Source organism: Anguilla anguilla, chromosome 17, assembly GCF_013347855.1.
Source record: "Anguilla anguilla isolate fAngAng1 chromosome 17, fAngAng1.pri, whole genome shotgun sequence".
Lineage (NCBI taxonomy): Eukaryota > Metazoa > Chordata > Actinopteri > Anguilliformes > Anguillidae > Anguilla > Anguilla anguilla.
The window spans coordinates 19925615-19947072 of NC_049217.1; the positions used below are offsets into that span (position 1 = coordinate 19925615).

At 44.9% G+C, this 21458-nt stretch overlaps 2 protein-coding genes across 2 annotated transcripts; one reads left to right on the forward strand and one right to left on the reverse strand.

Annotated features, from left to right (window-relative positions):
• Window positions 1-205: 205 nt before the first annotated feature.
• LOC118217233 (aconitate hydratase, mitochondrial-like) lies at window positions 206-16870 on the reverse strand. The gene is made up of 17 exons (XM_035399091.1): window positions 16798-16870; window positions 13026-13168; window positions 12419-12677; window positions 11553-11645; window positions 10270-10428; window positions 9974-10124; window positions 9248-9352; window positions 9067-9158; window positions 8669-8774; window positions 8238-8395; window positions 7610-7683; window positions 7394-7505; window positions 6143-6421; window positions 5410-5601; window positions 4658-4790; window positions 4025-4146; window positions 206-3855 (listed from the first exon to the last, which is right to left on the reverse strand). The coding sequence occupies exons 1-17, from the start codon at window positions 16831-16833 to the stop codon at window positions 3721-3723; spliced, it is 2349 nt and encodes a 782-aa protein (XP_035254982.1). The 5' UTR covers window positions 16834-16870; the 3' UTR covers window positions 206-3720.
• Window positions 16871-18299: 1429 nt separating this feature from the next.
• LOC118216175 (PHD finger-like domain-containing protein 5A) lies at window positions 18300-20764 on the forward strand. Its single transcript, XM_035397237.1, has 4 exons — window positions 18300-18424; window positions 19091-19114; window positions 19370-19536; window positions 20431-20764. The coding sequence occupies exons 1-4, from the start codon at window positions 18373-18375 to the stop codon at window positions 20518-20520; spliced, it is 333 nt and encodes a 110-aa protein (XP_035253128.1). The 5' UTR covers window positions 18300-18372; the 3' UTR covers window positions 20521-20764.
• The last annotated feature ends 694 nt before the right edge of the window (window positions 20765-21458 follow it).

The following is a 21458-nucleotide window of genomic DNA, read 5'->3' on the forward strand; positions in this document are numbered from 1 at the left end:
AGTGCGCAGGTCCGCCAATTCTAATTCTAAATACGGGGCCGTGTCCGAATCAGCACACCTGCCTACTATTGAGTATACACGTTGTAGTTGCAGTTTCTATTTTATAGATATCTTATTACACTATTTATGTTATGTACATCCCATTGAAAAGACAAATATCACGACTGGACAGATACGAAATGATCACAAACAAAATGGCCAAAAATTCTTTGATAAATATTTAATCACTTTTGATAAGTCAAATCTCATTCTTGCAAACTGAAAAACTCCCAATCCTCTGTCCCACCACTTTATAAAATCAAATTATTCAAATCAAAACGAGATGAAAACAGTGGAGAGTGTCAAAATCTAGAGATAACAATGCAAATGCCAGAAATAGATTTCTGGAGACAGCCATCTGTCATACTTCTATGAATAGAAAAAAGAGACTTTTGGAAATCACTTCAATTTTCTGAAAAGTTTTAAATCAAATTTATACCCAAAAATTATTAAATTACACAGAGTAGATAATTAGCTGTTAACTGTCATGAACAGATGTCATATTCTGTTCACCTGAAGCCCACAGATTGTACTCCTCTGAAATCTACATGGCATTCTATTATGTGATTATACAGCAGAAACACAGATTCAAACCAGATGGCAACAGTATCTTGCATTGTGTAACATCATAATATTAGCATATGGGCATATGAGGATGTTATCTGTATGTGTTATGATGCACAGAAGCAGATTCAGTTCTACACTGAAAGCAAATCACAAACCTCAGAGGCAGTCAAAAGCACTTTGAAACAGGTATAAATTAGATAAAGCATTCAGCAACATAAAGTACTGTTAGAATTATCTTGGTAGTACTTACATTCACTAATCACAGTTACACTATTACACAATTACCAAGTATCAATTTTTTAAGGGCATAAGCAAACCAAAAATATTGTCATATTTTTTTAAAGGTTTTTATTTTTGCATTTTGTTAAGCGTTCAAAGCAGGACTATGAGGCATCTTTGGCGATAATTGCAAAAGACAGATCATGAGGGAGCCATTTATTACAAACTTCTGTTTAGAGGGCTTTAATGCTTTTACCATTTTAACTCTGGGAAAATTTACACGAGGGATTGTTCTGACAGATTCTGATGTACAACAATAAATTTGATTGAACTGCATCAACCCATCATCAATGACAGAGGTGACTCAAACCATTTCCATCTCAGAGATCTATGGAAACACGGTGGAAATAAAACAAAACAGCTGCCTTCGTCGTTCCCTCCACCTTTTTGGGCAGAAATTAGTATCATGAACCACAGGAAAATAGTTGCACTGTATTCCGCAGAGTAGGAGCACCAGAGGCGATGGAGTTTTAAGTGCTCAAACTCCTAGACTTGACCATTCAGTTCACCCACCAATATACTAGAGTGATTTCAACCAGCAATGCGGTCATTTCCTTGTCAAGATACAGAGCACAGCTGGGCTGGGCACTCATCTGAACAGAAACAATGGACCGCAAAGTCCGGCTTTTCAACTGGAGACTGTACCTCTGTCGGTTGCTCTCATAAACGAGGACCCGTTACCACAAACTGGTAGCCGTCAGCACCTCTTTCCCCAATATACACACACGCCGCTCAGCCAAAGTACCCCACACATCCTGCCCGTGGCGTGTGCATAGGCCGGTTAGCGCGCCGAACGCCGTAACATATCGATTCATCTACATCTCCACTGTCTACATATTCACACATTCTATGTTACAGTTTCACAACAGTGAGGATTTGAGGGTCGAGACAAAATCCAAGCAGGGCCAAGCTAACTTCAAAATCAACAACCCATTTCTTACGCCACTATACTTGCCCTTGTAATGATTTATGCACATTTTTCAAACGCCAATTTTAAAGATTGTATCAAGGAAAGTGTGATGTGTAGAAGACTGTGTACCATAGATCCTGTACATACTAAACATCAGTAACGTCTAGGCCCCTGTACACTAGATTGTGCGTATATATATATATATATTTTTTTTTAAAAGACAACTTCCTGACATGGTGAACTATCCTACAGCCCCAGCATTTTCACAGAGGGTAATTCCAAGACTGACAGGACAGGCACTGGGAGAGGATCCGTTTCATAAAAGAGAGCCACACGTAGGAGACAAAAATGGCTGGACAGGCAGAACAGATTCTACTTCACAGGTTTCTCTCGCTCGCTTGTTCACACGCACGCACAGGCAGGCAGACAAGCAGAAAGGGTTCCATTTGCTGAAATGTCACTATGTCACAACCTACTTCAGTGGGCAAAAGCTCAGTTCTGGCCTATGGAGCGGAGTGTTGAGAAAAAAAACAACATAAATAAAGGAGAAACAAATAATGAAATGCAATGAACTGTGGAGTGAGAGGCGGAGACTGGACTCCAGAGAGTGAGGAGTGGTTGCATGTGTGTATGCACGTGTGTGTGTGAGTGTGTGTGCATGTGTGCCATAGAGAGAGATAGCAATAAGATTAGCACTGCACAGCGGGATATGTCCTCAGTTTCCTTGCATTTGGACTCACAGAAGTTTGGGGTTGAGAGTTTCCTCATTCTCACAAAACCACATTAATAGGTTTAAAAGTGAAGAGAGATGACTTGCCCCAAAATACAACAATCGGAGACTGCAGGACCCAACCTACAGGGGGCGCTGTGCAGCTAGCGTCTCATGTCTCTCTCCGCTTTTTACTTGAGCTGGATTTGGCTGGTAACAAAAATGCAAATACAGAACCCTACAAAAAAGGGTTTTCACTGGGACAGAAGAGGGATTCAAACTGCAGTTTCTTCACCAAAACTGTAAAGCACTAGACAAGAAAAATCTGATCAATATTTCACTGCTCAGTAAAATACATATAAATAAATGTCTCTCTTTAAAACATGGGAATATTATTGACCTTTCTAGGGATCAGTAAATAAAGGTGGGGAGAGGGGAACTGTCAGAAATGGTTCTGTACGTTCTGGAACTGATAATAAAATACTGACGTGCCTGTGCCTCTGTGTGTGTGTGTGTGTGTGTGTGTGTGTGTGTGTACGTGTGTGTGTGTGCTGTAACACAGCAGAATTCATGACACACACAAGGGGAAGTCTGGAGTGCCGTCTGTCACTGGGCACCATGTAGCTTACACTGAACTATGAGCCTATGATCTAGAGAGAAGGAGTGAGTATAAACGTCACACATCAGCCAATGTGAACAGTGTGACTTCAGTTTGAGATCCAGAGTCATGACAGCATTGGAGTGATCCTAAAATCAGTGCCGAGGAGTGTTGGTATGGTTATATTTGCGCTCAGTAACGCTCTCTCCGTTGTTTCGCGACGTGCACAATTATGTCTGACTTTCAAGTACGGGTGTTTCTTCTATACAAAAAATGAACTTAACATTTACACCTGAAAAACGGGTAGTTCCCCGTCTAAGAACAGAAGCACACGCGTTTTAACAAGCGGCACCTAGCAAGCGTCGAGTATGGGCATGAATCTCTCCCTGTGTGTGTGTGCGTGTGTGTGTGTGTGTACATTCACATGTGTGTACATGAAAGTGTGTTGCCTATTCAGTTAATGTCAGGAGTGGAAGGTTTGAACTGGCGTGTGTGAATGTACGAGAGAGGTGTGGCTTCTCATGCTTTCTCCACATCCTTGGGTCATAACACCTTCCTCTGTGAGGTGTGGCCCCTCCCCCTTTCTGTATCAACAGCTCCTCTCCGGGCTCTGCCCACTCAGTGCTGCAGCTCCTTCATCCTGTTGAGGGCGCTGCCGGACTGGAACCACTCGATCTGCGTCTCGTTGAAGGTGTGGTTCAGCTCGATGGTGTCCTGACTCCCGTCCTTATGCTTGATCACCGCTGTCAGAGGCTGCGGGGAGGGTGGGGTGGGAGGAGGGAACCAATCAGAACATCAGCTGCACGGATGGAGCGTGTGCGAGAGGTAGGTTATGGATCAAAAATGAAGCGCAGGGTGTTAATTAAAAGGGAGTGAGGTTGACAGGACAGGAGGAGGGTTTGATGGACAGGGCATCCCTCACCTTTCCCGGGGCAAACGTTTTGAGGCCTTTGATGCAGATCTTGTCGTCAGGGCGGATCTTGTCGTAGTCGTGGGGGTCGGCAAAGGTTAAGGGGAGGAGCCCCTGCTTCTTCAGGTTGGTTTCTGGGGGAGGGAGGGGGGGTAACAGCAAACACTAATAAGGCCGTGCATCCCACATCTCCATCACTCACCCGCAGCCTGTGGGAAGATCGGTGGAAACAACAGCTCCACAGACCCACCACCGTTACTTAGCCTAGTCACTCATTATGTACTCGTGCACAGCGCACCACACACACGCACACACACGCGCACACACACGCGCGCACACACGCGCACACACGCGCGCACACACACACACGCGCGCACACACGCGCGCACACACGCGCGCACACACACACACGCGCGCACACACGCGCGCACACACGCGCGCACACACGCGCGCACACACGCGCGCACACACGCGCGCACACACGCGCGCACACACGCGCGCACACACACGCGCACACACATGCGCACGCACACACGCACGCACACGCGCACACACACGCGCACACACACGCGCACACACGCACACACGCACACACACGCACACACACGCACACACGCACACACACACGCACACACGCACACACACCGTGGATCCGGGCGAAGCTCTTGACGATGATGACTCTGCCCCCCAGGTGTCGGGGCTCCAGGGCGGCGTGCTCTCTGCTGGAGCCCTCGCCGTAGTTCTCATCCCCGACCACTGCCCACTGCAAACCGTTCTTCTGCAGAGGGAGAGAGAGAGGGGAAGGGGGGGGGGGGAGAGAGAGAGAGAGAGAGAGAGAGCAAGAGAGAGAGAGAGGGAGGGATCAGCGGTCAGTGCGGTGCACACGTCTAAAGACAAAATTCCTTAATCCCCCCCGCGGCCTTCTGCCTCTGTGATCCTGCGCAGTTAGCTGCAGCGCGGCCTTCTGCCTCTGTGATCCTGCGCAGTTAGCTGCAGCGCGGCCTTCTGCCTCTGTGACCCTGCGCAGTTAGCTGCAGCTCGGCCTTCTGCCTCTGTGATCCTGCGCAGTTAGCTGCAGCGCGGCCTTCTGCCTCTGTGATCCTGCGCAGTTAGCTGCAGCGCGGCCTTCTGCCTCTGTGATCCTGCGCAGTTAGCTGCAGACACATGCTGACCTTTGGGAATGGACACCCACAAGGTTCGCCAACACCACGCAATGCAGCATGTAAAAATAACTTCCAAAGCTGTGTAAATGAATGAATCTAGCGAGGGGTTAGTCCTGGGCTCACAGTGAAGATCTCGCCCGTTAAACAGCTCCAATGGGCTGTTCTGTTCTCTGGACCAATGCGAGTCAGTGAGGTTGAGCAACGGCAGACGTCTTCCTGCCTGGTGCGGCTCACCTTGTAGTGGCGGGCGACGTCGGGGACGCCGCCGTACTCGCCAGTCAGCTGGTTGCGGATGCTGTTGATGCCGTCGTTCTCGATGTTGACGGCGCCGATCAGCAGGTTGTTGGAGATGTTGTCCAGGTGACCGCGGAACTTGAGCCAGGGGCCGGCGGCGCTGATGTGGTCTGTGGTGCATTTACCTTTTACCTGGGGGGAGGGGGAGGGGGGGCGGGGGGTAGAGAGGAAAATCACCATTCACATCCTTAGTCGTCCTGGGGGTGGAAGCTCCTGCCAGCACACTAATCTGATTGGTCCATCTGATTAGTGTCGTCGGAACCTTCTTTCTGCGACAGCACACTTTTTATAATCAAAAAAACTCCATGGCGCAACCACTTCCCCATTAACCGGTAAAACAGTGCCGCCCAGCCTTGTTCCTGAAGATCTCCAGTCCTGTAGGTTTTCGCTTCAACCCTAACAAAGCACGCTAGATAGAGAGCTTGCTGAGCTTCTTTACCAGAATCAGGTTTTCCAAATCAGGGTTGAAATGAAAACCTGCAGGACAGCAGATCTCAAGGAGCAGGGCTGGGTAGCGCTGCACAATGACATTACAAAATGTCACACACATTTTCGCTCATGGAGGAATTTTGAAATTCTCCACGGCACCCCCGGTGAGCTCGAACAGCACACAGGCTGGAAAGCTCCGGCCTATAGGACGGACGTGTGGCGGTTTTTGATTGGTCGGCCGCACCTTGATGAGCACTTGCAGGTCCTCCAGGTCCTTCCCGTCCCACTTGTCGAAGGGCTCCAGCAGCTGCAGGCGGTTGCTCTGGGGGTTGACGTCCACGCGGAGGGTGCCGCCGTCCTTGGGGGGGTGCTGGTAGGTGTCCTGTCCCGGGTCGAAGTCTCGGGCGGGAAGCTCATCGCCCGTGGGCGGCTCCAGCTTAAACTTCTCCCCATTGGCCGCAGTCAGGAAGTCCTTCTCCGGGTTAAACTTGAGGGTGCCGGCGATGGCCAGGGCAGTGACGATCTGGACAGAGCGGGTGAGGGTGAAGGGGAGGGGCGGAGAGATTTCTGGGTAAAGCTTTGTGTCCTGTGATGTACTGGAACACATGGGACTCATACTGATGGAAACCCTGGTGCGTTAGAGGTGATGAAACTGGAAAACGGGGAAATGATGGCTTCACTGAATCACAGCCGCGCTGAACTCACAGACTAAATGACAATACATTGCATTATATTACATTACATTACAGGCATTTAGGAGATGCTCTTGTCCAGAGTGACTTAGACAACTTTATCATTTTTCTGCTGAGTAAACCCATTTGCACAGCTGAGTATTTCGCTGAAGCGATTCAGATTAAGCACCTTGCACCTGTGCGTGTGTGTGTGTATGTGCGTGCGTGTGTGTGTGGGTGTGCGTGTATGTGCGTGCGTGTGTGTGTGGGTGTGCGTGTGTGTGTGTATGTGCGTGCGTGTGTGTGTGGGTGTGCGTGTGTGTGTGTATGTGTGTGCGTGCATGTGTGTACGTGTGTGTGTGTGTGTGTGGGTGCGTGTGTGTACATGCGTGTGCGTGCATGTATGTGTGTGCATGCGTGTGTGTGTGTATGTGCGTGCGTGCGTGTGTATGTGTATGTGCGTGTTTGTGCGTGCGTGCGTACGTGCGTATGTGCGTGCGTGTGTGTGCGTATGTGTGTGTGTGTGCGTGTATGTACATGCGTGTGTGTGTGTACATGCGTGTGTGTGTGCCTGCGTGTGTGTGTGTGTACGTGCGCGTGCGTGCGTGTATGTGTGTGTACGTGTGTGTGTGTGTGTGGGTGTGTGTATGTGCCTGCGTGTGTATGTGTGTATGTGCGTGCGTGCGTGTATGTGTGTGCGTGCGTGTGTGTGGGTGCGTGTATGTGCCTGCGTGTGTGTGTATGTGTGTGTGTGCGTGTGTGCGTGTGTGTACGTGCGTGTGTGTGCACACGTGGGCCCGTCGGGTCTGTAACAGGACCGGTACCTCAGGGGAGGTGACGAAGGCGTGTGTGGCAGGGTTGGCGTCGTTCCTGGCGGTGAAGTTCCTGTTGAAGGACGTGACGATGGTGTTCTTCTCGCCCTTCTTCACGTCACGCCTGTGATTGACAGGAGGGGCGGAGCAGGAAGGTTCTCCAGGTTAGAACACAGGTCCCCAATGCAGCCTGAACCTCACAGCAGGGCTCATCACAGGCAGACTTACCTGTCCCACTGTCCAATGCAGGGTCCACAGGCGTTAGCCAAAACCACACCCCCCACATCACTCAGGATCTTCGCCTGCAACCAGGAACACAAACTTTAGGGAGGTACAGCCCACTGAATCTCAGTCACCATCCATCAGCTGTCCTCACTGGGGTAACTCTGTCACAAAGGGTACCTAGGATGCCCCTGTAATAAACTTGTGTAATAAACTGTATTAATAAAGTTTGAATAAAACTTTATTAATACAGCACCCTGCATACAAGGAAACAAAGATCTAAAAGCGCTTATATTGAGGCATAAATGGGTTATTTACAAATGACTGACGACAAAATATATTTAGTGTAGGATTAGTGATGCTATATTTATTTAAGTTATTAAAGTAAATTAACAGCACTATATATTTAAAAAGTTGGCCATGCCAAGATGTTGGACAGGGAGACTCCGGAATGAATATGGACCCTAGACGGAAACTGTAGATCTGATCTGACATCCCACTGTAACAGAAAAGTCATTCAGTGTTTTTAATTGCATGTTTTTTTTATAAACCTGTGATAATGTTAGAGGTGAAATAAACTTTAAACTGGGACGGGCGCTCCATGCTAAGCAAACGGCTCGGCGGCGGGACTCACGTAGCCGTCCCGCTCGATGGTGGCGCGGATCTGCTCGGACCCGGGCGTGACGGTGAACTGGGCCTTGCACTTGAGCCCGTGGTCCAGCGCCTGCTTGGCCAGCGAGGCGGCGCGGCCCATGTCCTCATAGCTGGAGTTAGTGCAGCTGCCAATCAGACCTGCGGCACGCGGGGGACACGCCCACGACAGGGGTCAGGGAGCAGCGAGCACACCTTTCCGTTCTGTCTGCTCCTCTCAACAGCAGCTTAGGTGTGAGATTAGCTTATCAGTTACACTCGCTATATGACACACAAAGGCTTTTCTTTCTTACCTACATTTCAGAGCTTGGTTTACCAGCGTTACGACGCATGCATGCAGGAACACGCGCACAGCTAGCGCTTCTGCTCGCCTGGAAGGCATTTTGGAGTCGCGGTGTCACCGCGTGCACTTACCCACTTTGACCTCAAGGGGCCACCCGTTCTTTTCAGCCACTGCCCCGATGTCCTCCACAGGGTGTGCCAGGTCGGGGGTGAAGGGCCCGTTAATGTGGGGCTTCAGCTGCAGGACAGGGGCGCAGGCACAGGATTCAAACCAAACGGCTGAGATTACAGCACAATCTTTCCAATTTTAGAATGCCAAATGCATTAAACGTCCGCCTTTGTGTTTTAAAGGGGTCTTCACATCGCTCACACAATTCTGGGCTGGGAAAACCCCTTTGGCTGGACGTGTCAGTCAAATAGCCGAATCAGAAATGGCAAGATGGCGGTGAAGAGCGGCTGCACGCGCTGGGCGGCGCGGCGGGATACGTGTGGGCGGGGCCACACACACGTGGGCGGGGCCGACCTCTCACCTCACTCAGGTTGATCTCCACGATCTGGTCGTAGTGGCAGCCGGGATCCGGAATCAGGTCCTCTTTGTATTCCTCAGCCAGGGCGGCGATGTCTGCGGGGGTGGGGCAGAGAGAGAGAGTGAGGCGGGGGTCCGAGGAGCAGGAAACCCGCAGAACCCCGGAGCGTCGCGTCCCCGCTCACCTCCGCGGCCAGTCTTCTCCAGGTAGGTCCTCATGCGGTGGTTGTAGGGGAACACGGAGGTGGTCGCCCCGATTTCTGCTCCCATGTTGCAGATAGTGGCCATTCCTGTGCTCAGAGACAGACAGACAGACAGACGAGGGGTCACACCCACAGCGGGATCCTTTTTCACACAGTTCTAGCTGCTAATCTCATTTCTGTACAGTCTGAGTTTCTGTCATTTTTTATGGAACCTGCACCTCCGCTAGTAAAGCTTTACTGTACATAAAATGTATTTATATCATCATAAAGTCAACCTGTGATCTCCAGTAGAAATTTCTCCTTTTATTTCCTGCTGTGCCTCTGCCACTCAGTGAGTGCTGGGTGCAGTCAGGACTGTGCTGCTCAGGGTCAGTGCTCTGTGCAGTCAGAACTGTGCTGCTCGGGGTCAGTGCTCTGTGCAGTCAGGACTGTGCTGCTCGGGGTCAGTGCTCTGTGCAGTCAGGACTGTGCTGCTCGGGGTCAGTGCTCTGTGCAGTCAGGACTGTGCTGCTCGGGGTCAGTGCTCTGTGCAGTCAGGGCTGTGCCGCTCTGGGTCTATACTGTGCACAGTCAGGACTGTGCTGCTCTGGGTCTATACTGTGCACAGTCAGGACTGTGCCGCTCTGGGTCTATACTGTGCACAGTCAGGACTGTGCTGCTCTGGGTCTATACTGTGCACAGTCAGGACTGTGCCGCTCTGGGTCTCACCTGTGCAGGAGATGGAGTCCACCCCGGGCCCGTGGTACTCCACAATGGCCCCAGTGCCCCCCTTCACGGTCAGGATCCCCGCCACCTTCAGAATCACGTCCTTCGGGGAGGTCCAGCCCGACAGGCTGCCCGTCAGCTTCACACCAATCACCTGAGGACAGCGACACAGAGGGGCACAGAGCGTCGCCACGGTTACAGACAGGGAGGACAGGGCACAGGGAAAGGTGAACAGACCGGTAGACTCAGACCCCAGATAAGGGCTGCAGAGAGGGGGTCAGGTCGTCACGGCGACTCACGTTGGGGCATTTCAGCTCCCAGGGGATGCCGGCCATGACGTCGACGGCGTCGGCCCCGCCCACTCCGATGCAGATGCTGCCCAGTCCGCCGCCGTTGGGAGTGTGAGAATCGGTGCCGATCAGCATGACGCCCGGGTACGCATAGTTCTCCAGAATGATCTGCAACAGCAAATAATGCATTGGGTTTGTTTTTTGTTTTATAAACAAGACTATGCTTGAAAAAGTAATGTCACTTCTACAAACTACAAACTGTACGGGCACCAAGTCTAATTCTTGTAAAATGATGCTAAGAAAAATGCACAAAAAAACCATTTAAGAGTTTGAATTATTAAACGTAAAATAGCATTATATGTTGTGTAAAACGTAATGCAAGAAAGCGGGGAAAACACCGCCACAGAAAGACGGGCATCAGACTCCCGTCCTGCAGGGCCACGGTGTGCTGGTTTCCAAAGCTTCTCAGCACCTGTCATTCCTTCAGCTAACTGATCGGCTATAAAATCCACACACCTCGTTCTCAAGGCCTCAGTCAGCTGCAGATTGCACAGAAATACCTGCAGGCACAACACTACGGCCCTCTAGGACTTGGTTTTAACATCCCTGATGGAGCCAAATTAAAATCAAATTCCAGCTCCACTAAGCAAATGCTCTTTCAAATAAAAAGAGCATACAGTCAATAATAATGCAAAATATTAATGCTACAAAATGTTATTTTAAACAGAAACTCAAAAACAAGGGAACTTCAAGGAATTTAGGAAAAGACTATCGCAACTGACTGCTACTGTTATGCGGAGTAAATAAAACTTATCAATACGACCCACTGGTTGATTAAAGAGATGATCACCACTTAATGAATAACCCAAACCTACCAGGAGATACCTCAAAGATACACTTGTTTGCTGTGGTTTGTAATGGTTTCTCGCAGTATTAAATACTTAAACGGAGGGGCTTTCAATGTTTACCATGTTGTTTCTGTTTAAAAAAGAAACAATTAGGCTAATCCCTACTGTATTTGTTCAGCAGATGACTAGACCGAAATCATCCAAGATACAATAGCACACGGGTTTACTTACAATACATTTAAACAGCTGGATATTTTACTGAACAATCCAGCTGCAAGTACACTTCTAATGCACAGATAAGATTCCAGTCCCTCTTAGGCTCTGAACCCACAACCTTCTGGTTTCAAGTCTGTTTTTCAAACCGCAGGTAATCTTCACACCAGCATAAAAACAACCCTGAACTGCTCAATAAGCTCCACGGATGACAGGAACTTGCCGTCGTACCTGATGGATGATTCCTGAGCCTGGTTTCCAGAAACCGACTCCATACTTGGCTCCAGCACTGGCCAGGAAGTTGTACACCTCCTGGTTCACTTCCTGGGTCACGAGGAGAAGGTGGGGAGAGAAAGAAGCATCGTATTTTCAGTGTCCATCTCTGCACAATGCAATGCCAAACTTTCTTCCTGAATTCCATCACAGTGCTCATGTTGAATTGAGTCAGTGTTTTCCATTTTCACCTAACTCTTCTCAAGCTTACTAGCTCCTCGTGGTTGCTAGCTCGGTTTTTGCTGCCATTTTATTGCTGCTAAACTGGAATAGCTATTTTAGGATCAGATCTTCACACACCAAGCTCACATCCTCAATTCCTGCCACCTGCAGCTCTAGTGATTATATTAGTGAACCACTTAATGTTACAAACAAGCATTCACTTTAGCCAAACAAATGATTTTGTATTAAGATTTGGAATTTTGGTGTGAAATAAAATTTTTAATTAATCGATTGCACTTTTGGGCACCGACTATTGATGCTGAGATTTTAGTTTCATAATCCAACTTCTGAGCAACACAGTCCACCCCACACCCCCCCCCCCCCGACCCCAACCTCTCTCTCCTACCTATTCACTCACACAACGCTCCCCACACCCTTCTATCACACTCACCCTTCCCCCTCCCCTTCTCACCACTCCCTACCCCTAACCCACCCATCTCACTCCTCTCTACCCCTAACCCCTGTCCCTCACCCCTCCCTACCCCTAACCCCTGTCCCTCACCCCTCCCTACCCTTAACCCCTCCCCCTATTCCTCTCACCCCTCCCTCCCTCCCTTATCCCCACCCCTCCCTCCCCCCCTGACCCCTCCTCCTTCCCTCACCTTGGCCCTCTGCAGGTCCTGGGCCCCGCCGGCCTGGGCCTCTATCAGGTGGTCGCAGTGGATGGTGGAGGGCACGGCCACCCGGGGCAGGCCGCTGCTGATGAACTGCAGCATGGCCATCTGCGCCGTGGCGTCCTGCATGGCCACGCGGTCCGGCCGCAGCCGCAGGTAGGTGCGCCCACGCGCGATATCCTGCCCCGCCGGGTCGTCCAGGTGCCCGTACACGATCTTCTCTGACAGGGTGAGCGGTCGGTTCAGTCTGCGAGGGTGGAGGGGGGGAATTAGGGCATTTAAAGCTACTTCCCTATTCTATAATGATAATGCCTACCTGACCTGACATTAGGCCCTGATTAAAAGACTTATGAGAAATGAGGACCGATACATTTTTACAAATCACAGCAGTCATTTCTCACTTCTCTGTCATCAGCTGTCACGTGTCAGACACCTCATCATTTTACCACTGATGCATGATGAGTACAGCATGAAGGAACTCTGTGCCAGACTTGAGAACTGAGAATGACTCTGTGCTAGGCTGAACGGCCTGACTGAAGAATGACGGGAGAGAATGGAGCTCTGCAGGAACATTCTGCAGGGCTGTGGGTCTGACCTCTTCCGGACGATGTCGATGTTGGTGCGCAGCTGCTCGTAGTTGATGCTGGAGCCGGGTTCGAAGCGGCTCATGGCCACCTTGGCCTTGGCGCTGAGGGCTGCCGACACATGCAGCCGCCGGGCTCCCTGTCCTAAGACCAGCTGAGGATACACACACACACACACACACACGAGGCAGGGGTCAGAGGTCAACATCTCATCTCAACCTATCAGCAAATATGCTTTTCTCCTTGATGAACTCCATGAATTACACATCTGAAGCAGGACACAACACCAAAAATGCTTTATTGTACAGCACACCCCCATCTGTTCAGTTCACATCACATAATGTAAATTTCTCTCTCTCTTTTTTTTTTTTTAACACTTTTAATTGTTAAATGTTAAAAGAATTTGAAAAAAACACAAAAAAAACCAAACACCACAGCCTAACTGGAGAATACAGACATTTGTGAATAATTTAATAAAACTACTACTATTTCTACTACTATCCATCCATCCATTATCCATACCCGCTTATCCTGAGCAGGGTTACAGGGCATGCTGAAGCCTATCCCAGCGTGCATTCAGCGAGAGGCCGGAATACACCCTGGACAGGCCGCCAATCTATCGCAGTGCTATTTCTACTACTAAACAAATTATTATTATTATTAGATAATAATAATAATAACAGGGTTTTCTTGCATTTAAATGTCCTAGGCAGGCTGCCTAATTGTTTTATCAAGCCACCTGAGCCACCTATTGGCAGAAAAACACCTGTAAACAATTAGGCAATAGACAGTCTGTGCATTTCAGGCAGAATTGGGTGACTTCAAGTTTTTTTAAATATTTGACTGCTTTTAAGTTTATGTACAAAATTACACATGCTAAATGAACTACAGCAGAATCCGCTTAATTGCGTAAAAGAATGAGACAGTAGACAGAGTACCAACGTCCACACATCCACTATCAAACCAATTTTAAAAGGAAACCGCCAACTTTAGTACATTTTGGCGGTTTTGCGTCTTTATAGTTTAACTGTCATAAATAGTTATTTATGCCATATCTGCTAACTTTTAGAAGGGTATTTATAGATCATTATGCAACATAATTGGACACAATTCCATTAAAACATCCAAAATATGTGATAATGATTCATGCAAATATTTGTTCATTCTACACTAGGATTAATGGGAAATGGTTTGGGATTTCGCAATTCTATACAAATATCTGAATTATTTGATATTCCCTTATGCAATTTAATTAACTCTACTGTATTAGTATCAAACTACCATTAAACTAACCAGGTTTGCCTATAAGTGCCTAAACAGAAAAGTGAAATTCTGAAAAGCCTTTAATATTGTTTAATGTAACACCAGTGACAAAAAAGATGCTACAATAATTATTTGAGTGAATAGGCCAAAGCTGGCATGTGTGGATTCAGTAAGTCAATTAATATTGCATTTTAAGTTTGAGTGACAAAAATGGAATGCATTCTAAGGCATTGCTACTGCAAATCCAAATACCACTATTCCCGTAGAATTACCACCTTACAATGCATTAATCCTTCGGTTTAGGTTATATTTCTCCCCAATTCTGGGACTTACAAAATGTAACCCTTCAATACATATTATAATTGTTCCCTTTTTTATCACACGTTATTTTTTTACATTCTAAATGTATGCCATGCTAAACCTAAGCCACCACCTAAACACTATTTTCAGCCAGGAAAACACTATTATCCCGTAATAATGAAGTGCTTACAAGTCAATCAGATAGTATTGGGATCCGTAAGAAGGGAATCAGAATTACAAACAGGATGCTTTGCTACACAGCTTACGGAGTCCTCAAAAAGTCCCCATGAATGGAAAACGGAATACTATACAAAAGCTGACTTTCAAGTATGCTCTTTACCACAAGCAATTCCGATCATTTGCTAAGGTCACACATAAAACATAGCCTACTTGTTGATTTGCTCCACAACTAAATTGCCCAGAAATGAAGTTATAAAGAAAATATTAGCCTATGTATGCAGTTCCTCTTCTTGAGTGAAATGAAATGGCAGTTTCTTGCCCATAGTTTTCAACAATGTCAGAGGAAAAATGTTTCAATTTATTAGATTTTTGTTAAGGTTAACGAAAATTAGGACTTGACAATCAAATTCACAGTGACTATTTTTAGAGAGGACGTCACAATTTGTGTCGCCCAACCTGGTACAATAACAAATTGATTAAGAATGTTCTGGAACAAAGGGTACGGAATTTACAAGGTATCTCAAGGTTCAGTCAACAGATGTAATTAAGGTAACATGCTGGCTTTTACAACTGGAGATGAATAAACTCAACTCACAGCTACAGTCAAGCTGTATAACTTCATTTTGGCACAACTTCCCACTAATAAGGTACAATACATGATGGACATCAAAAGAAAGGTATAAATCATATATCCAAAGAAGGTATAGGATTCTATGTGTATCATAATTTTAAAAAATACTCAAAGAACAAAACAGGCCAAAAACTCATAATTTATCAATATACTTAATCACCAAGCAACAGAACAGCTGCGCTGAATTCCATTATAAGACACGGCAGGCGTCGTCTGTGAAGGTTCTACACCCACACATATTTAACTGCTTGTCACCTTGCTGTCCCCTTGAACGTAAAACAAGGAAGTGCGTGCGTGCGTGTTTCGGTACTTGTGGTCCCCTTGAATGTAAAACAAGGAACCGCATGTGTGTGTTTCGGTACCGAAACGCTGAGTTACGTAACGGTGTACGAGCAATAGAGCCAAGAGACCTTTATCAATGCAGATATCCAGATACAGAACATCAGAAAGAGAGACGCAACAATACTTCAAAGAAAGTCATTTAAAACGTTGACTGATCAACACTTAAGTATTTAAAATATTTTAAAAGTTATCAGCTGAAGAAATATTTGAACATAGCAAAAGAGAAAAATAACCATTTGTTTAAAATAGTGCAGCCATCGATGCTAGGCTATGTGAAAAGGCAGGGTCCATGACAAATGCATCCGTCAAGTTAGCTGGTCACTTGTATATAAAGAAATGAATAAATAAATAAGTGAATTAATACATTTTTAAAAAATACATAAAATGTGTTGACTATACAGATAACCATTGCCTTCACCAACACTGACAGCAATAAATGAGCATACTTAATACAACGGCTGCAAAAAACAAGAACGGTTTTAATATGCGCATAGCATGTGTCTACATGCTGCCGAAACTAGGCACATCGGCAAGAACCTTTGGACCAATTGAACAATAACACACCATCATAGATTCGGTTATTTTACCACAATCTCACTTCCCATTAACCTGATCACTGTTGTTTACTGCGTCACTATGCGAACCAAAGCAAGTGCGCACACTGTATTTCAAGTAACCTTGCGATCACCTTGCAAAAAATATGGACACTTTGATGCCACGTCAAGTCTTAAAACAACGTATGTTTAAACTTCAATAACACAGATCTTTATTATGGCTTATTTTACTGAGTCTTGTCGGTCTCCCCTTGGAATACGTTCCCAGGGTAGTGACGAATTTAAACCCCGTTAGACGTAGTAGTATAACGGATCTAACGCGAGGACACAATGACCTGGGATAGCCTGGTTAGCGAGTTATGCGCACATCTAGTTATTTCCTGTATAAATACTCGCGAAAACATAACCCAACCACATAACAAAGGCACAATATGTCTTTGGCGTTTGCGCGTGTCTACGGGAGACACTCAAAAAATAAGTACCTGTCAAACTGACACAAAAATACTCAGTTACCTGAAGCCGGGTGACAGTCAAACAGTAGGACGCCATTTTGTTCACTGACAAAGATGTGTCGCATTAGAATGACGTCAGTGACTTGTTTTTATATAGCCTGAGGCTCCCTGTCCTAAAAGAAGCATAAGATTTTATATACATCTTTGTTCTTGCACTTAACGACCAGTATCCATCGTTTAAAGGTTTTAATGAATTAATTATTTTTCTTCAAAACTGTTGATATTTTTAGATATAAACGATAAAATTATCGCAATCTTTTTTTATTGTGATACTTGCATTACTCTGCAAAGATAGTAAATTGTGACGCGTTCCATTCGCTGGACGAAGAAGCGGAGAAACGTTTCCAAACGCTCGTGAGAAGTACTGGAAGAAAGCCCTATTATTCAAGAAAAATGTATTTCGTCCTATCAGAAATTTCATTTTTAATTAAAATAAATATATATGGTATGCATTTTTTAAAAAAAGATACCATAAAATGTAAATGTAAAAATAAATGACACTGTTCAAAAAGTGAAATAACATGTAAAGATGTTAGATTTAATCTTTTTTCAAGAGAGACACGTAAAGTAAAAAAGGGAGTGTTAGTAGTCCATAGAAGTACCATTATAAAGAATAAATCAAATATCCCAATTAATAGTTTCTTGGATTTAAACCAGGCTGATCCTTGCATATAAGTAATTTCACGATACAGAAAGACTGGTAGTTTGGACGTGTACTTAATGGAAAACATTATGTAGGCTATTTAATAACAAAAATCGTTTTTTATTATTATTGCAAGTTTCTTTTAGAACCACTTTAAGAATGATTTCTTTATATTTCATTAAAATTCAGTCTTTGAAAACCACCTCCACATGCACTGACATAGACAACAGCATCATCTGCATACACATGATATTTTAAATGCTTAAAGGAGTAGTCGTGGATTAGACCAACGAGGTAGCCTACATGTTTTAAAACTGTTTTTACATTATAACCTAGGCCTACTGTCTTCCAATGATATGTGCCGAGTATGGTCTGTGAGATAATTCTGAAACCAGCAAAAGCAGTACAGCCAATTTAAATATGCTGAAAACATACATAAGTACATACTAGGCCTACATACAAGCATGTAAATATAGATATTTAATATTCTTTTTAATGCATGTTTCCACCGTAATGGATATTAATTAGCAAGCTAATTTATTATTTAAAATATGTGACATGAAAACCAATAGGCTACTTTTACTGAATTGAGAAGAGGTGTTTGACATAACAAGTCGCCATGTTGTGAGGCTACCAAAACCAGCTAATTAACTTCTTGTTTTCAGATATGTTTTATGCACGTTCTCATAACATTACCTGATGATGTTAATGTTATAAACATGATCTATGTGAAATAGAAAAGGAAAGAAGAATGGACAAATAAACCTTAGGACGTAGGCCTAGTATTAATTTTGTAACAGTGCGCATGTGCACAGAGCAACACGGTGTCATCATTTTCGTTACAGATCTGGTTCCTGTGCAGCACAGTTTAAAGTTCATAGGTCAGAGTAGATAAGCGTACGACATGCGTCGCGGCTTCGCTCGCAGTTCAAAATGGCTAAGCATCATCCGGATCTCATCTTTTGTAGAAAACAAGCTGGAGTTGGTGAGAGTGAAAACGTTATAGTAGTCATTTAACTGGTATAGTTCGCCAGCTAATTCTTGTTTTTTCGACATATTCCAAGTTGGGCCAATTTTTAGTTCAAGCTAAGCTCAGTGCACACCGGTGTAACGTTAGCTTATATTGTTAGCCTGGCAGCTAATGTTAGTTGATTTGCTTTTCAAGTAAAACGTAGGCCTACTCAGTAAGCTTACCGTGGACAATGTTCGTTTGTGATTATACTTTAGCTACCTAAATGACGTCTTAAATTATGTGTGAATAGATGTTAAGAATACTTCTCTAGCTAAAATTCGGTTTGTTTAATGTTATGCGTTGGGAAATTATATTCGGTTCATGCAGCACAATGATCGAGGATATTTGTGAAAACTTATTCTTAACCCAGTAGTTGATCTTGATTGATTTTAAGTCCTGGGATGTAAATACGAGACAGTTATTTTTTATGGAATACATAGGTATTTCTGATATAATGTAGTAAATAATCCCCCAACAGACATTACATGTTTAGAATCAAGAACAATATACACGTTTTTACAGTTCAATGGTTGCAGATCTGTTGGGAATAAAAACCAACACAATTCTGCAGGACAGAATTTGTGAACCTATCTGGATGTACACGCATTACTTAATTTGTTCTGTTTCATTACTTTTCAGCCATCGGACGATTATGTGAAAAATGTAAGTAATTTACAATTTTTTTAAACTAATATAATTGAAGTGATTATTATGTTGGCGTTTCACGGCTTTGTGTTTGCATGCATGTTTTTAAAAAAAATTAATGAAAGGGATTTCATTTAAAAATTGCGTTGCTAGAAGTTTGAATTTAATTTCTCACTGAACAAAATCACTTAGCATCCTCTCAGGCTTGCTCCATGTCCTGGAATTATGAAATTACTCCTGACTCTTGTCGTCGTCTTTGTATTCCCCTCGTAGGTGATGGAAAGTGTGTGATTTGTGACTCGTACGTGAGGCCCTGCACACTAGTACGCATCTGCGACGAGTGCAACTACGGTTCTTATCAGGGCCGCTGCGTCATCTGTGGAGGACCCGGGGTTTCCGACGCCTACTATTGCAAGGAGTGCACTATCCAGGAGAAAGATGTCAGTGCAGTGTGCTTGTGCTCATAGTGCCTTCTGCAAACAGTGGCCTCTAATACTATTTCATTTTTGCAATGTGGATTTTTTTAGACATGCATCCAAATTGCAGCAGGCTGATCGTCAGTGTCAATATGCCTAAAACATTCCTCCTAAAACCAAAACTTGATATTACTGGTCTAATATTCAGTAACCATCACAGGTTTACTTATATAGCATGATCCCAACTGGATTAAAAAAAGACTGTTTTGATCCTTCAGTAGATGGTGATGAGGTACAGATTGTGAGGAGGGGGTATTTCAAATGTCCTTTTTGATAATCATGTGAAAGTTTCTTCAGATCATAATTCACAAGTCACTATAAAAAACAGGATTCTGCTGCAAATCAGAATCCTGTTTTTTATAGTGACTTGTGAATTATGATCTGAAGAAACTTTCACATGATTATCAAAAAGGACATTTGAAATACCCCCTCCTCACAATCTGTACCTCATCACCATCTACTGAAGGATCAAAACAGTTTTTTTTCCGCATAATGAAATACTTGCAATGTTTCCTTGTCTTGTCTAAATGAGAGACTTGACATGATGTACAAATGTAATGCATTATACCTGACTCTAAAGCCATCCGTTTCTGAGCGGTATCTGTTTAAGAGTACACGTCAACAACAATGTGAAATGTCTGTATAAACATTCTCTGCTCAAAGGCTTCCACTGTCTAGTCCTGCTTTTCAGCTTCTGTAGGCTTTTCTGTGGTTGCCAAGTTCTAGGGCATTTGGTGGTTTAAATAACTGGGAAAACCTGCTGGATTATGGTCCTTCAGGCTTAGAGATCAGTAGCTCAGATGTACAGTTTCACATCCAGTCATGAACTCACAGTATGTTGAACTTTTTCTCCCTTAGCGAGACGGCTGCCCGAAGATTGTAAACCTGGGTAGCTCCAAGACTGACCTCTTCTATGAACGGAAAAAGTATGGCTTCAAGAAGAGGTGATTGTTTGGAAGGTGAATCTGGATCATCCAAAACACTGGTGGCCCTGTTTTGGCAATCGACATGAAGAATTTGGAAAGACCAATTCAGATGCGTTTGACTCAGGAGCCAAAACCACGAGCACAACTGTTGAACAACTCTCATAGCATTCATGTCACACAACATGGCCTGTGCCTCTTTTCTGCAAAAAACTACATTTTTCTAGGTGTAGGATGTGATTATATAATAAACCTGTTTTTGAAATAAATTTTTGTTCTGCCATGTGCATAATTTCTTTTAAGTGCAAATAAGAGAATTGCAGCTGAATGAGCAGAGAATTGATGCAAATAATAGGTTGCTATTGAACACTCTGAGGTTGGTTTAGTATCGCTTAAATGTTTTCTGCAGGGAAAGTTTTTGTAATTAGATTGTACTGTATGTGGCAAAACCATGTCAAACCAATCTAAGACAACGTGCAAAAAGTGCAGACATAAACAACATTACCCATAATGCCTCTCACTGTCCAGTTGCCTTATGCTCCTTTACCCAACTGCTGACTGGCCACTCTTGCCAACCAATATATTACTGGCTCTCTTTCCCTTTAACCAATGAAAGCGCTGTTGCTATCATGGCTTGTATTTTTAGCAAAAAGGCAAGGTATAGCCATCACAATATAAATGTTCTGACGCGCAAGAAACTAGAGGCCGGTTACAGTTCCTGTTTTTAATCTGCGATATAGCGTTATATGCCACTTTGATACCAGTGAAAATGCATGTAGGTTCACAGTGAAATGAGCACAAGCGTATTTAAATGGACGGAAGTGACAAATATTTGCATAGATGTGGGTAGGCTGGTGGACTGCAATCTTAAACTTCTGATAACAAACCTCACACAATGTTCTGTTTAAATTATGCCTACACGTCTTTAATTAATTCAGTAGGTATGTGCACTATTTAATATAT